The sequence below is a fragment of the Phyllostomus discolor genome, chromosome 5, assembly GCF_004126475.2.
Source record: "Phyllostomus discolor isolate MPI-MPIP mPhyDis1 chromosome 5, mPhyDis1.pri.v3, whole genome shotgun sequence".
Lineage (NCBI taxonomy): Eukaryota > Metazoa > Chordata > Mammalia > Chiroptera > Phyllostomidae > Phyllostomus > Phyllostomus discolor.
Window position 1 is genome coordinate 119,245,452 of NC_040907.2, and position 13,459 is coordinate 119,258,910.

At 42.3% G+C, this 13,459-nt stretch overlaps 1 protein-coding gene across 2 annotated transcripts in view; it reads left to right on the forward strand.

Moving 5' to 3' along the window:
- POLR3A (RNA polymerase III subunit A) overlaps positions 1-13,459 on the forward strand; it is a 49,853-nt gene that overhangs the window by 3,382 nt on the left and 33,012 nt on the right. The window contains exons 4-10 of one of the 2 annotated variants that reach the window (XM_028513958.2): positions 287-458; positions 982-1,136; positions 6,693-6,932; positions 7,054-7,216; positions 7,442-7,578; positions 11,731-11,834; positions 12,247-12,388. In XM_028513958.2, the coding sequence (XP_028369759.1) occupies positions 287-458; positions 982-1,136; positions 6,693-6,932; positions 7,054-7,216; positions 7,442-7,578; positions 11,731-11,834; positions 12,247-12,388 (1,113 nt within the window). Of the gene's footprint in view, positions 1-286; positions 459-981; positions 1,137-5,585; positions 5,609-6,692; positions 6,933-7,053; positions 7,217-7,441; positions 7,579-11,730; positions 11,835-12,246; positions 12,389-13,459 lie in introns of those variants that run through there. The other variant, XM_036026761.1, reaches the window with a different exon arrangement.

Here is a 13,459-nt window from a genome sequence, read left to right on the forward strand (position 1 = left end):
TTGAATTTCCTTTAGTATATGATAGATATATATTATAAAATAATAATTCAAGTAACAAGAACAGCACAGAGTTAAAAAGCAAACAAACAAACTTAAAAACCCTACCAGCCAGCTACAACTATCACAAGCATTCTCATGATCATGGGCTGCCTCTCTATACATATCTTCATGCAGATCCGTTCATGCATCAGTTACGTGTCCTGGGCAGGGAGTGGGGACACCATTTTAAAAAGATGATAAGATTTTTTTATCCTCTTGTCCTTTTATCTGTTTTAATTTTCAAAAGATGATCTGCAAAACCTGCTGCCATATCATGCTGTCCCAGGAGGAGAAGAAGCAGTTTCTAGATTATCTAAAGAGGCCTGGCCTGACCTACCTCCAAAAGCGAGGACTGAAGAAGAAAATCTCTGATAAATGCCGAAAGAAAAACATCTGCCATCACTGTGGTGCTTTTAATGGTGAGCACAATGCAGGAAAGGCTTAGCAATGACCCTTCTATGAATTGTTTGTTTAGTGTATTAGTTTTATGCAGTTTGTCCAAGTCAACTCTTTTCTTAAAAATTAGGGCTTTATGCCCTGGCTGGCATAGCTCAGTGGATTGAGCACGGGCTGTGAACCAAAGTGTCGCAGGTTCGATTCCCAGTCAGGGCACATGCCTGGGTTGGAGGCCACAGCCCCCAGCAACCGCACATTGATATCTCTCTCTCTCCCCCTCTCTCCCCCTCTCTCCCCCTCTCTCCCCCTCTCTCCCCCTCTCTCTCTCCCCCTCTCTCCCCCTCTCTCCCCCTTCCCTCTCTAAAAATAAACAAAATCTTTAAAAAAAATTAGGCTTTAGAGCCTACTCACTGACGCCCTGTTAGGAAACGCATCTCATCTTTCATTGCTGTAGCAATTTCAGTAACTTCATTACCTAGGCTGCAACCTCAGGGTAGCCTTTCCATGAACCTAATGTGTTGAACCTTGGCAAAAAAATTTTTATAGGTACTGTGAAGAAATGTGGATTACTGAAGATAATTCATGAGAAATACAAGACCAACAAAAAAGTGGTAGATCCTGTCGTATCAAATTTTCTTCAGTCTTTTGAAACTGCTATAGAGCATAACAAAGAAGTGGAGCCCCTGTTGGGACGGGCACAGGTGAGCCTGCTGTGCATGCCTACCCTCTTCCTGCCTCCGCTACTCCCTAGGTCTCAACATACGTTCTGTCCCTCCACCTTCTGATACATACACCTTATTCCAAAATAAGTTCAGTTCAGTTAGATCTCCAGGAATACTTCATGTGGCAATTGTTTAGCCCTGAGTTTAATGTCACCTGGCCTTATAACTAACAAATTTTCAATTGTCTGGGTAATGTATTACATTTTTATTTTAAAGCTATAGCTGAATAGAGCATAAACTGAAAGATTGTTTCTCACTTAGATAGTAAGACATAGGTAATTGTAGGTAATTCTCATAACTTTAATTGGTACAAACGTAACCGATAGAATTCTGTAAAGTGTCATGTTTTTACCTTGCTCTGAGTTCGATTAGTTCTTAATTTCCGTAGTACTATATAGACTACTATATGAAACTAACAAATTAGTTGAGTGTCTATTGAGTACCAGACTCTATCAGACCTGACAGGGAGCATCAGGCACTGGTCTGCTCTCAAACATCCCACAGGTTAGGTGTATCAGTAGCCACTAATCTGTGAAAAGATAACTAATATGACAGGCCACAGTGCTGGCTGTCACAAGAATGACAAGGACAGGAAGTTCAATGGGAAATCAGGAGGAAAATTTCATTTTGAACTTGGTTAGAGAGGACTGTGAGGAAAGATGTTTGAGCCACTTCTTAAAGGTCAGTAGGGTTTGAACAGTCCAGGGCAGTGAGCTCAGAATGTCCAGGTGAGTGTCTAGGCTCGTTCAGGAGCTGGGATTCTGTTTGGAAGACCAGAGAGTGATCTAAATAGAAGCACCTGCATTTAGTGACTGCTGTTACCCTCAGGCATGGTTCAGAGTTCTGCAGCAGCGTTACCTCATATGGGGAGGGGCAAAGAAAGTTTGCAGTTGTGGATACACAAAACAAAGTTTACTTTTATAGTATTATTTATTAATTGTCATATTATTTTCCATATAAACAACAGCGAACCTCCTTTTGCCCCACCCTGTATTTAATCCTCTCAACAACCTTATTTGAGAGCATTGTCTATGACAGTGAGTGATATAGCAAGAATTCTTGCCAAGGCAGTTGGCGTGCAGACCTCAACAAATGACGAGACCACTTTGTAGAGGGCATCTTCCTCTGGGGAGTGTGGAGCCACCAAAAGTTTCGAACGGGGAATGGACATGATGAATAAATGGCAGAATTTTAGAAGAACCTGCCCACTCTTCAAAAGACCAGCATGAAACATTGACTGGGAGAAAACAGTCACAATTCATAAATCTGATAGGACTCTCACAGCCAGAACATAGAAAACGGTTTTTACAAATCACTAAGGAAAATACAACCTGATTTTAAAAGGTGGAAGACCTGAATTGACACTTCCTAAAAGGATATATTCAGATGGTCAATAAACCAATGAAAAGTTGCTCAATGTTACTGATTATCAGGGAAAGCTAATTAAAACTACACACATACTTTCCCAGAAAATGTAAAATGTTTAAAAAAAAAAACAAGTGTGGGGAAGGGTCTGTAGCAACTGGCACTCATGTATTGATGGTGGAAGTGTAAAATGTTACCACCACTCTGAACGACAGTTTGGCAATTTCTTATGAAGTTAAACCCATACATACCATATGATCTAGCAGTTTTACCTTTAGGTATATACTAAAAAGAAAGGAGTGCGTATGTCCACAAAAATACTTGTACAAAAATGTTTATTGCAGCTTCATTAGAAAAAGCCAAAATTGGAAACATCCCAGGTGCCTGTCAACTAGAGGATGAACAACTGTCATAGACCCATGCAGTGGGATATCTGGCAGTGAAAGACGTGAACTCCTGACACACAGCCTGGCAGAATCTTCAGATCCTGCCGAGAGAAAGAAGCCATGTACAAGAGTAGACACTGTAGGGTTCCATTTGGATCAGGTCTGAGAACAGGCTGGACTGATCTGTGGTAACAGATACCAGGAGAGCCGTTGCCCCTGGGCTGAGGGCTTGGTACTGACTCAAAAAGGAGTATCCAGGTACTTTTTGGAGAGGTGGAAACATTCTATATCTTGAACTGAATGGTGGTATAAATGTACACAGGTGTATACATGTAAAGGTTTAAAAAACATTTTTAAGAATAGTACAATTTACTATGTGTAAATTATGCTTTGAATTGAAAGAGAAAAATAGAAAGCCAGCCCTGAACCTGGGCAGTGATAGTAGAATCAGAGGCCAGTCATTGTGTACAGTAAGAAAGGACAAGAATTGGTGACCAACCACGGTGGGCATGGGTGAGAGGGAGTGATCAGAGGTGAGTGAGCACCTGAGTGTGGGCATCAGGGAAATAATTCTGGAAATGGGAAGGGGGAGCAGCAATGATTCATTGAGGTGGAGATGTCAAGGTAGTTCAAATGAAGCTTCTGCAAAGGAAGTTGAGATGAAGGCTGAGGAAGTTAATCATGACTTTCTATGGCATGAAAGGGCAGCGCTGTCCAGGCTGGCAGCCCTGTAGACAGTTGTCAGAGGCCTGGCCGGCATCCTTAGTCAGTTTGGATAAGGGTGCCTGGGCATTCTTGGGCGCAGCCTTACTTGCGGTTCCCCATGTAGTTACTCTGCTGCTCTCAGATCAGCCTCCCTGACATCCTACCAGCACTGTCCCCTGCTGGCTTTCTGCCCAGCACCTGCAGCCACTGTCGTTGCTTGTCGAGGACCGCCTCTCTGGCATTCTGCCCAGTTAGTGATTTTCCTCAAGGGCCAGGAGCCATCTTTTTTGGGAAAGTCTCCCAATTGGCTTGGCCTAGGAGGTAACCCCCTCCATTTAAGAATCACTTGTTTAAGGCCCTGGCTGGCGTAGCTCAGTGGATTGAGTGCAGGCTGGGAACCAAAGTGTCCCAGGTTCCATTCCCAGCCAGGGTACATTCCTGGGTTGCAGGCCATAACCACCAGCAACCGCACATTGATGTTTCGATGTGTCTCTCTGTCTCTCTCTCTCTCTCTCTCTCTCTCTCTCTCTGTCTCTCTCTCTGCCCCTCTCTCGCCCTCGCCCTCCCTTCCCTCCCAAAAAAAACAAATAAATCTTTAAAAAAAAAATCACTTGTTTAGAGCGTTAAGCTGGGGTCTTGGGACATGACTCTACTGCTATCACCTCCCTGTGTACCCCCCTCACGCCCTCCCCCACCTAGCCTGACCTTACCCAGGTTAACACCCTAGAGGTAGTTGAGGGTAGTAGTTAAGAGCTTTGGCTTTGGGGTCAGACAGACCTCAGATTAGATCCCAGCTTGGCTGCTTACCTGTTGTATGACCTTAGACACATGACCCAACCTGGACCTCAGTTTCCTCAACTATAAAGCAGAGATTACAAGAGTATCTGCATTAGGGCTTTTGTGAAGATTAGCAGATGAATTCCAGATCGAGTACTTAGCACAGTGCCTGGCACGTAGAGCATGTTACCCAGTTGCAGTAGTGGTTATCCCTGCTGCTAACATCCCTATAATAACCATCACGATCAGACAGATGAGGTTTCCTCCCACCTCTGCTGTGTGCTCAAACTCATAGTGTCCCTTGAGCTTAAGGAAGCCGTCCTTCCCTCCTCCTCTCCATCAGCAGAATCCCCATCCCTTAGCTGCTTCCATGCAGCCTCCTCTGCTCTCCGGACCCACTTCAGGATCTCAGCCTTCCCTCAACCATGTGTACATTTTCTCTGCCTTGTATAATACTTGTACTCTGTCTTATATTTTTGATGGTTTCTTCTGCATAAGCTTGGTCAGTAACAAGTTCCATTTTTCTGGTGTCCTGTTTGATGCTTAAAGTATGCAGGGCCCTAAAGATCATTGGCTCATCCTAGTGCATTTAATGTTCAGGAATGTGGAACCCCATACCTTTATGGGTAGCGCAGCATGATTGAGTTGAAACAGACCCTAGTGCAGTGGTTGTTGACTTCCTCTGGGTTACACACTCATTTAGGAATTCAACAGAACCTCTGGACTCTATCCCTGGAAGACTAATGTATATCCACTTCCAATTTTAATACAAATCCAGGAGTTGGTGAACCTGCAGACAAAAGTCCCTCCATAGATGCCATCAGTCCTGTCTCCCCACCAGGTAAAAATGTCACAACATGCCTAGTACATGGGTGGTGGGCTGCCCTGCCTGACAGCCTTCCAGCCATGTTCCCTCACCACCAGCCAAAGCAGCATACACTCCATCACTTCAGAGCTCTAGGTGTTACGATGTTCTGCCCTGTACAAAACTTAGTCCTTCTCTACTGTCTCTGCATGGGTCCCTGATTTCTGCCCTCTGGTGCATAACAGAGTAAGTCACCAGCCTCTTCCAGCCGCCTCTGGGGAGGCTGTCGTTACATCACTCTTGGAGTAGCTGCTCTTGCAAAGAAACGGTTTCTAGACTCTTGCCAGTGTTCTGCTCTCCTGGATGGCCTTCAGTCCCATGGTGTTCTCGTCTAGTACTGACTGGTGCTGCAGGTGATGTCTTACCTTCATCTCTTTCCTAGAATTCTGTGAACAGTTTTAGATTCCCTCCCTACCTGCTTCAGGGGTATAGTGAGGTGTACCCATTGCTGGGAGACAGGGAAACTGAGGAAGGGAATTCTTCTCTGGGCAAGAATATTGATTGGAAAAGCCTCCCTCTCCCTGACTTCAGTGCCCTTTTCTCCAGGATGGGACTGCAGTTACTTTCTTTTGCAGCACTGTTCTAAGGGCAGTAGCCATTCAGTCATTTCTTTAGTTTTAACTTTGTTCCCCTTCTCATTAAGTTATACACAGCAAGTTCTGCTTGTAGCACATATTCTCAGTCATACAATCTTTGATCCCAAGAAAAATTAATAAGCAACAGTAAGACACAAGCTGATCATTCTTATCTTTAATCTTTGATTATCTCTGATAGTTTGCCTAGTTCTTTTATTATAGAGTAAGTTCTTACAGGATGACAGTTCTATTAAGTGAACTTAATACAGACCAATATAAGTTTACTACAGAACATTTGAATGTAAAAATGGAAGCAAAATGATTATAATTCCACTCACTGAAAGACAGCACTGTTAAAACCTTGGTAAGCTCTTCCATTTCCTTGTTTCTGTATTGATTTACATCCTAAATGAGATCATATTGTATATGTGCTTTTTTCATTTACCAGTATTTTGTGAACACATTTCATGGCAGTAGCTACATTTCCATAGTGTCTTTTTTTCTTTTTAATGCCTTCATAGGTTTTTCAATGTATGGGTATCTCATGGTTGTATCTAATAACCTGTCAGGCTATTTCCAACTTCACAATTAAGGACAGCTTTAGTGAACATCCTCATTGCTGAAACTTTGCATTAATTTTTGAAATCATACCCTTTGGAATCATCATGAGAAGTGGAATTATTAGTTTAAATCATTGGGATGAAAGGCATGCATATTTTAAGAGCTCTCACAACATACCAGATTGACAGAAAATCTCTGTCATCACTTGTACTTCTTCTAAATGGCAAGTAGGCCAGAAAACATGGAAAAATAAGCCTTGCCCAAGCTATGGGAAATTAACATACCTTTTCCCTTCCCACAGGAAAACTTGAATCCCTTGGTAGTTCTAAATTTATTTAAGCAAATCCCAGCTGAAGATGTCCCTCTTCTTCTGATGAACCCAGAAGCTGGAAAGCCTTCTGATTTGATTCTTACGCGACTTTTAGTTCCCCCCTTGTGTATCAGACCCTCTGTTGTGAGTGATTTGAAGTCTGGCACCAATGAAGATGATCTGACAATGAAATTGACAGAAATCATTTTCCTAAATGATGTCATTAAAAAGGTCAGTGCTTCCCATTAGTATTTGCAAGCCCTAAGGTTTAGAGTGTATCTATGCAAACACTTGTGATAAAGAAAGTCAAATTGACAAGGCCTGTTTCTGTTCATACTCTGCTCATTTTTAGCATCGGATATCAGGAGCTAAGACCCAGATGATCATGGAAGACTGGGACTTCTTACAGCTACAGTGTGCCCTCTACATCAACAGTGAGCTCTCGGGCATTCCCCTTAACATGGCACCCAAGAAATGGACCAGGGGCTTTGTCCAGCGCCTGAAGGGAAAACAGGGTATGTCGCCAAGAAAATGTATAGGAAACAGTTTACTGCCTTTGCTTGTGTGTTTGTTTGTGTGTGTGTGTGTGTGTGTGTGTGTGTGTGTTTGGTTGGTTTGTTTTTGAGTGCATGCCCAACTTATCTAATTGGAGATCACAGACTTTCCTCTTTCTGCTCCCATTATCCCCAAATGGCACATCTTATGCTATGGAGACCTGCGACATATTTTTATTTATTTAGGTCGATTTAGAGGCAATCTCTCAGGAAAGAGGGTGGATTTTTCTGGCAGAACGGTCATCTCACCTGACCCGAACCTCCGAATTGATGAGGTAGCTGTGCCAGTTCATGTGGCCAAAATTCTAACCTTTCCCGAGAAAGTAAGTACCATTCAGCTACTTGATTCTTTGTTTTGCATCCAGTCTTTTACGTTATATTTTAAAATCCAAACAACAGACAGCAGAAAATCCCCAGTAACCCACCCAACCCACAGTTTGCTGTGCGTTAGCAAGCACATCTTTCCTGTTTGATTCATGTTTTATGCAAATATCCGCATGTGTAATATCTACAGCACATACAACTACAACTGTATGTGTACTCATAGACTGATGAAATACACTGTTCTGCAACTTTTTTCCCAAGTAATATTGTCTTTGACATCCTTCTGTGTTGCTTTATACCCCATTTTTAAAAATATTTTGTTGATAGTGCTGTTATAGTTGTCCCAATGTTTCCCGCTTTGCTGCCCTGTCCCAGCACCCCTACTGCCTTCAGGCCGTCCCCCCACCATTGTTCATGTCCATGGACCGTATGTGTAAGTTCTTTCACTACTACTTCTTTCTCTATATTGTACTTTACATCCTCATGGCTATTCAGTGACTATCAATTTGTACTTAATCTTTCACCTCTTCACACATTCCCCCAAACACCTTCCCATCTGGTAATCATCAAAATGCTCTCCATATCCATGATTCTGGCTCTGTTCTTTGCTTAGTTTGTTTTTTAGATTCAATTGTTGATACATATGTATTTATTGCCATTTTATTGTTCATAGTTTTGATTTTCTTTTTGTTAAATAGGTCCCTTGAACATTTCATAGAATAATGGTTTGGTGATGAATTCCTTTAGTTTTTTTCTTGTCTGGGAAGCTCTTTATCTACCCTTCAATTCTAAATGATAGCTGTGCTGAATAGAACATTCTTGGCTGTAGGTCCCTGCTTTTCATGACTTTGAATATGTCTTGCCAGTGCCTCCTAGCCTGCAAAGTTTCTTTTGAGAAATCAGCTGACAGTCTTATGTGAGTCTCCCATAGGTAACTAGCTGCTTTTAAGATTCTCTCTTTATCTTTAACCTTTGGCATTTTAATTATGATGTGTCTTGGAGTGGGCCTCTTTGCATCCATCTTACTTGGGACTCTCTGGGACTCCTGGACTTGCATGTCTTATTTCCTTCACCAAATAAGGGGAGTTTTTTTCCATTATTTTTTCAAATGGATTTCTAGTTACTTGCCCTTTCTCTTCTCCTTCTGGCACCCCTATTATATGAATGTTGGAATGCTTGAAGTTGTCCCAGGGGCTGCTTGCACTCTCCTTATTTTGTTTTTGTTTTTCCTTTGATTGTTTTTCTTCTTCTTGTTCTGCATGGTTGTTTTTTGTTTTCTTATTTTCCATATCATTGTTTTGATTCTCAGCTTCATCTACTCTACTGTTGATTCCCTGTAAATTGTTCATTTCCATTAGTATATCCTTCACTTCTGCCTCTTTTTTATGCTATCGAAGTACTCACTGAGTTCCTTGAGCATCCTTATAACCAGTGTTTTGAGTTCTGCATCTGATAGGTTGCTCATCTCCATTTTGTTTAGTTCTTTTTCTGGAGTTTTGATCTGTTCTTTCAGTTGGGTCATGTTTCTTTGTCTCTTCATTTGGCAGCCTCCCTGTGTTTGTGTCTGCATATTAGGCAGAGCTGCTGTGACTCCCTGTCTTGGTAGCATGGCCTGCAGGGTTGAGTGGCATAGCCTTCCCTGTTACCCAAACTGGGTACTCAAGGTGCACCTCTTTGTGAGCTGAGTACATCCTCCTCTTATAGTTGAGACTTGATTGTTATTGGGGAGGGATTTATCCAGGCCAGTCAGCTGCACGGACTGGCTGTGACCACTGGTCACCAACCTTCACCCTCAGAATCACCTGTGCCAGGGCAAGGTAGTGGTGGTCTGGCATGGTCTGTAGCTCTCCACTGGGTGTGCTGGCCCTGGGGTTTCCCTGGTGGGTCAGGGTCAGTCACCACTTATTTTCTGCCCCAGGGCTACCCAGTGTGAGCTACAAAGCAATCTGCAAGTAGCTGGCTGCTACTTATACTGGGCTTGGAGGTTCCAGCTGGAACCAAACTGTGATCCAAAGTTGTCTGCTGCTGATGCCCGGCCTGGAGCCATTTAGCCAAAGGTATGGGGCTGGGGGCAGGCCTTAAGTTCGGTGGGGCAGAGCCTCAGGTAAATACCAGGTCAGGGCAAACAGTGTAAACCAGGTTGATAGGGTCTCAGACATGCCTGCCACCTGCTGGATCTGTGGCTCCGGGATGGGGAGGGCTCAGAAAAGGCACAATGACCTCTGCCCACCTTTCTGTCTGGGAGGGAACTGTCCCCCAGCTCTCACCTTGATGCCAGACACTTCATTTCCTCTCCGTATGCCTCTGGTGCTTTTCAGGCTGCTACCATGGTGGTGCCAGAGATCAGAGGGAGTGCGTGTGCATAAGTTCAGTGCAGGCCCTTTAGAAGGAACTGCAGGGAGTCCTGTACTTCTTTTCACCAACTCCAGTCCCACTGATTTTTACAGCTAGGAGTTATGGGGGCTTGTCTTCCTGGCACTGGTACCCTGTGCTGGGGGTTCTGATGTGGATCTGGGACCCTTCACTCCCAAGATATTCTGGAGGAATTTTTATCCACCAAATGTGGATGTGAGGCTCACCCATCTGTGCCTCCGCATCTTCTGCCCTTCTTGGTTGATGTGATTTCTTTGGTTCCATAGTTGTCAGATTTCCATTCAACTTGATTTCTGAGAGTTCTGGGTGATCTTTGGTCTGTAGTTTACTTGTGATTTTGTAATGGTTGTACGAGGAGGTGAGCCATGCTTACCTATTCCTCTATCTTGACAAGATCTTATACCTCATGTTTTAAAACAACGAAATGATAAACACCCTATACAGTTAATTTTCTTGGGGTGGATTTTTATTTTTAAAAACCTTAGAATCCAGTATCATGGGGAGCTGAATTACAGGGCACAGGCTGGTGGGAACCAGAGCTCATGACCCCCCCCCAGAAAGGTAATTGGTCAGTCAGCAGTGCCAGGATCTCCTCATGGTGGCCATAATGGTGCGCATGAATGTCCTGGCCAATACTTTTAAGAGTGTCAACAATGCTGAAAAGAGAGGCAAATGCCAGGTTATTACCAGGTGATGCTCCTAAGTCATCGTCTGGTTTCTAACTGTGATGATGCAGCACAGTTAAAACAGGTTACGTTGGTGAATTTGAAATTATTGATGACCACAGAGCTGGGAAAGCTGTTGTGAATCTCCTGGGCAAGTTGAACAAGTGTGGAGTAATTGGTCCCAGATTTGCTGTGGAACTCAAAGATGTAGAAAAATGGCAGAACGACCTGCTTTCGTCCCGTCAGTTTGGTTTTATTGTACTGACAACCTCAGCGGGCATCACAGACCATGAGGAAGCAAGACGAAACACACAGGAGGGAATATATTCCCTGGGATTCTTTTTTCTAGGGATGTAATACATGTGTGCAAATAAAATGCTTCAGTTGACCAAAGAAAAACAAAAAACCGTTTGTTTTTTCTTTTAATATTTTAAGGCTGTTGGTGCATAACCAAAAAGATTCCACCACTTTACACTCAATTCACATTCCTCATGAGTGTAAAACATACTTTTTTTTAACTGAGGTATAGAAGGTGTAATAACAGGAGGATATTAATAGGCTTTGCCCTTGAAATTCATAATTAGCCCAGGTCACAGATGGTTCTGGTAAAACTTGTGTAAAGTATCCTTAGCTGAGTTACTAATGATCCAGAGTTTCTTTCTCTGAGATGATGTCCTAGGAGACTGGTATCCAGGAGGTTGTCAGACACAGTGATGCAGAGCAGGGGCTCTGGTGCCTGTGCCACAGCTTTTAAACCTTGGAAGGCCATGGTGAATTATTGCAGGTGAAGTTGCCACCTGTTTTTAGGATCACAGGTGTGCTGGAATGTTCCTACAAATCCAGCCCATTTATTTTTACTGATGGGATACCAAAGGCCAGTGAGGGACTTGACCATGTCATCCAGCGAGTGAGTGACCAAGTGCAGATTGGAAGCTGGGGTCCTTGTGCCAACCTACTGTCATTACACTTGACCCTCAGCAGCAGGATGCCCAGGGTGCTGCTGCTCTTTCTTCTAGAACCACACAAAGAAAGTAAAGATTCAATTCAGTATAGTGTACAATTGGTAGAAGTATGAGAAGTATAATCTAATAGTATCCCATTGTGGTCTTGCAGGTAAACAAAGCAAACATCAGCTTTTTGAGGAAACTGGTTCAAAATGGACCTGAAGTTCACCCAGGAGCCAATTTCATTCAGCAGAGACATACACAGATGAAAAGGTAATGGTTTCCCAATCTAGTTGGATGTAACTACCTCCTCATGACTAAGTGCACTCTTGCCATACTCAGCCACAGAATGCAGTCCAGAGTACAGTTTTGGGGACATTTTAGCATGTGGAAAATACATATTGAAGTTGCAGTGGGCCCATGTATGTCATTTGCCTTGTTGGACGAATGAATATACATGCAGTGTGAGTTTGTTCCCTAGCATTTGCTGTTATTGGATCTAATGAACAAACACTGTGGGATAAATTAAGCTATATCTTACATTAATTTGTCATAGTTTAATTGATAGTTTCTGGAAACACCTTAGATTCAGTGAAATACGATCATTAGAGATTGAATCTTGATAAAAAGAGAGAAACTTGGTGAGGGAACTTTGTTCTCACAACTCATGTTTATTATTGTAAAGGTTTTTGAAATACGGAAATAGGGAAAAAATGGCTCAGGAGCTCAAGTATGGGGACATCGTGGAGAGACACCTCATAGACGGGGATGTGGTACTCTTCAATCGGCAGCCCTCGCTGCACAAACTGAGCATTATGGCGCATTTGGTGAGTGTGAGATTTCTGGTTTTCTTTTTTTGTGGGCTGGAAAGAATGCTGTGCGTGTAGTGCTAGATTCCAGATGGCTGAAATTGAAGTTGCCAATAATCTCAGATTTTCATAACTTTTGATTTCCCTTTCTTTCACTTATTAATTGAGTGAAACTTGTAAATTTCAAGCTCCTATTCAGTGTTTTTAATATTTATAATGTGATATTCATACACAGTAAAACACAGTGACTAATTGAAAATTAGTGTGAAAGTGATTAGCATGATTTCACTTGTAAACTTAAATGTATTACATATGTGTGTGCACAAATTTATATAAAATAGATATAACAGAAAATTAACTTTGATTTAACTTAGCATATTAACTAAGGAACTAAAATGCTTAAAAAATTTTCTTTTGCACCAGTCCTCCAATTAAGACCCTAACCATATTTTTTTGGTGGTATAGTTTTGCAACAGCAGCAGCTCCTTTTTCTGGAAATTTAAAATGGAAATGAGATACAACTTTAACTTGTTAAATATTCTTCAATTCTCCTATCTTCAAAGCCATTAAACCCATGAGCATTTGTAAATAGTGTTTAAACAGGCTTTTAAAATAGTGTTTTAGTAGATTGAGTTTTTCAATAGTTTGTGAACACATTACATCAGTCTTTTTACCTAGCGGTGGAAATACCAAAACCGCAGTATATGATTATGATGTTGTGATTGTGGGATCCAGAGGAATAGAAGCCTTCCTCTTCTAGAAACTTCTGCATGGCTATGAAGCAGTTTTTTAAACAGAATTTTTTGTAAGTATTTTCAAATTTATACAAAAATAGGAAGAATACTATGATGAACTCACATATTCCCATCCTTTTTATTCAATAATTTTCTTGATTTTGCCTCACTTGTTTTATGTCTTCCTTTTCTTGTTGACAAACTGAGACACTGTGTCCTTGTTCCATGAGTGTTCACTGTGCGTCTATAAGACACACGACCACCACAGTGCCGTCGCCACGCCTCACAAACAAGCAGTCCAGTGCTCAGTCCAGTCACACTTCCCCAAGAGTCTCAAAAATCTTTCTGCAGCTAG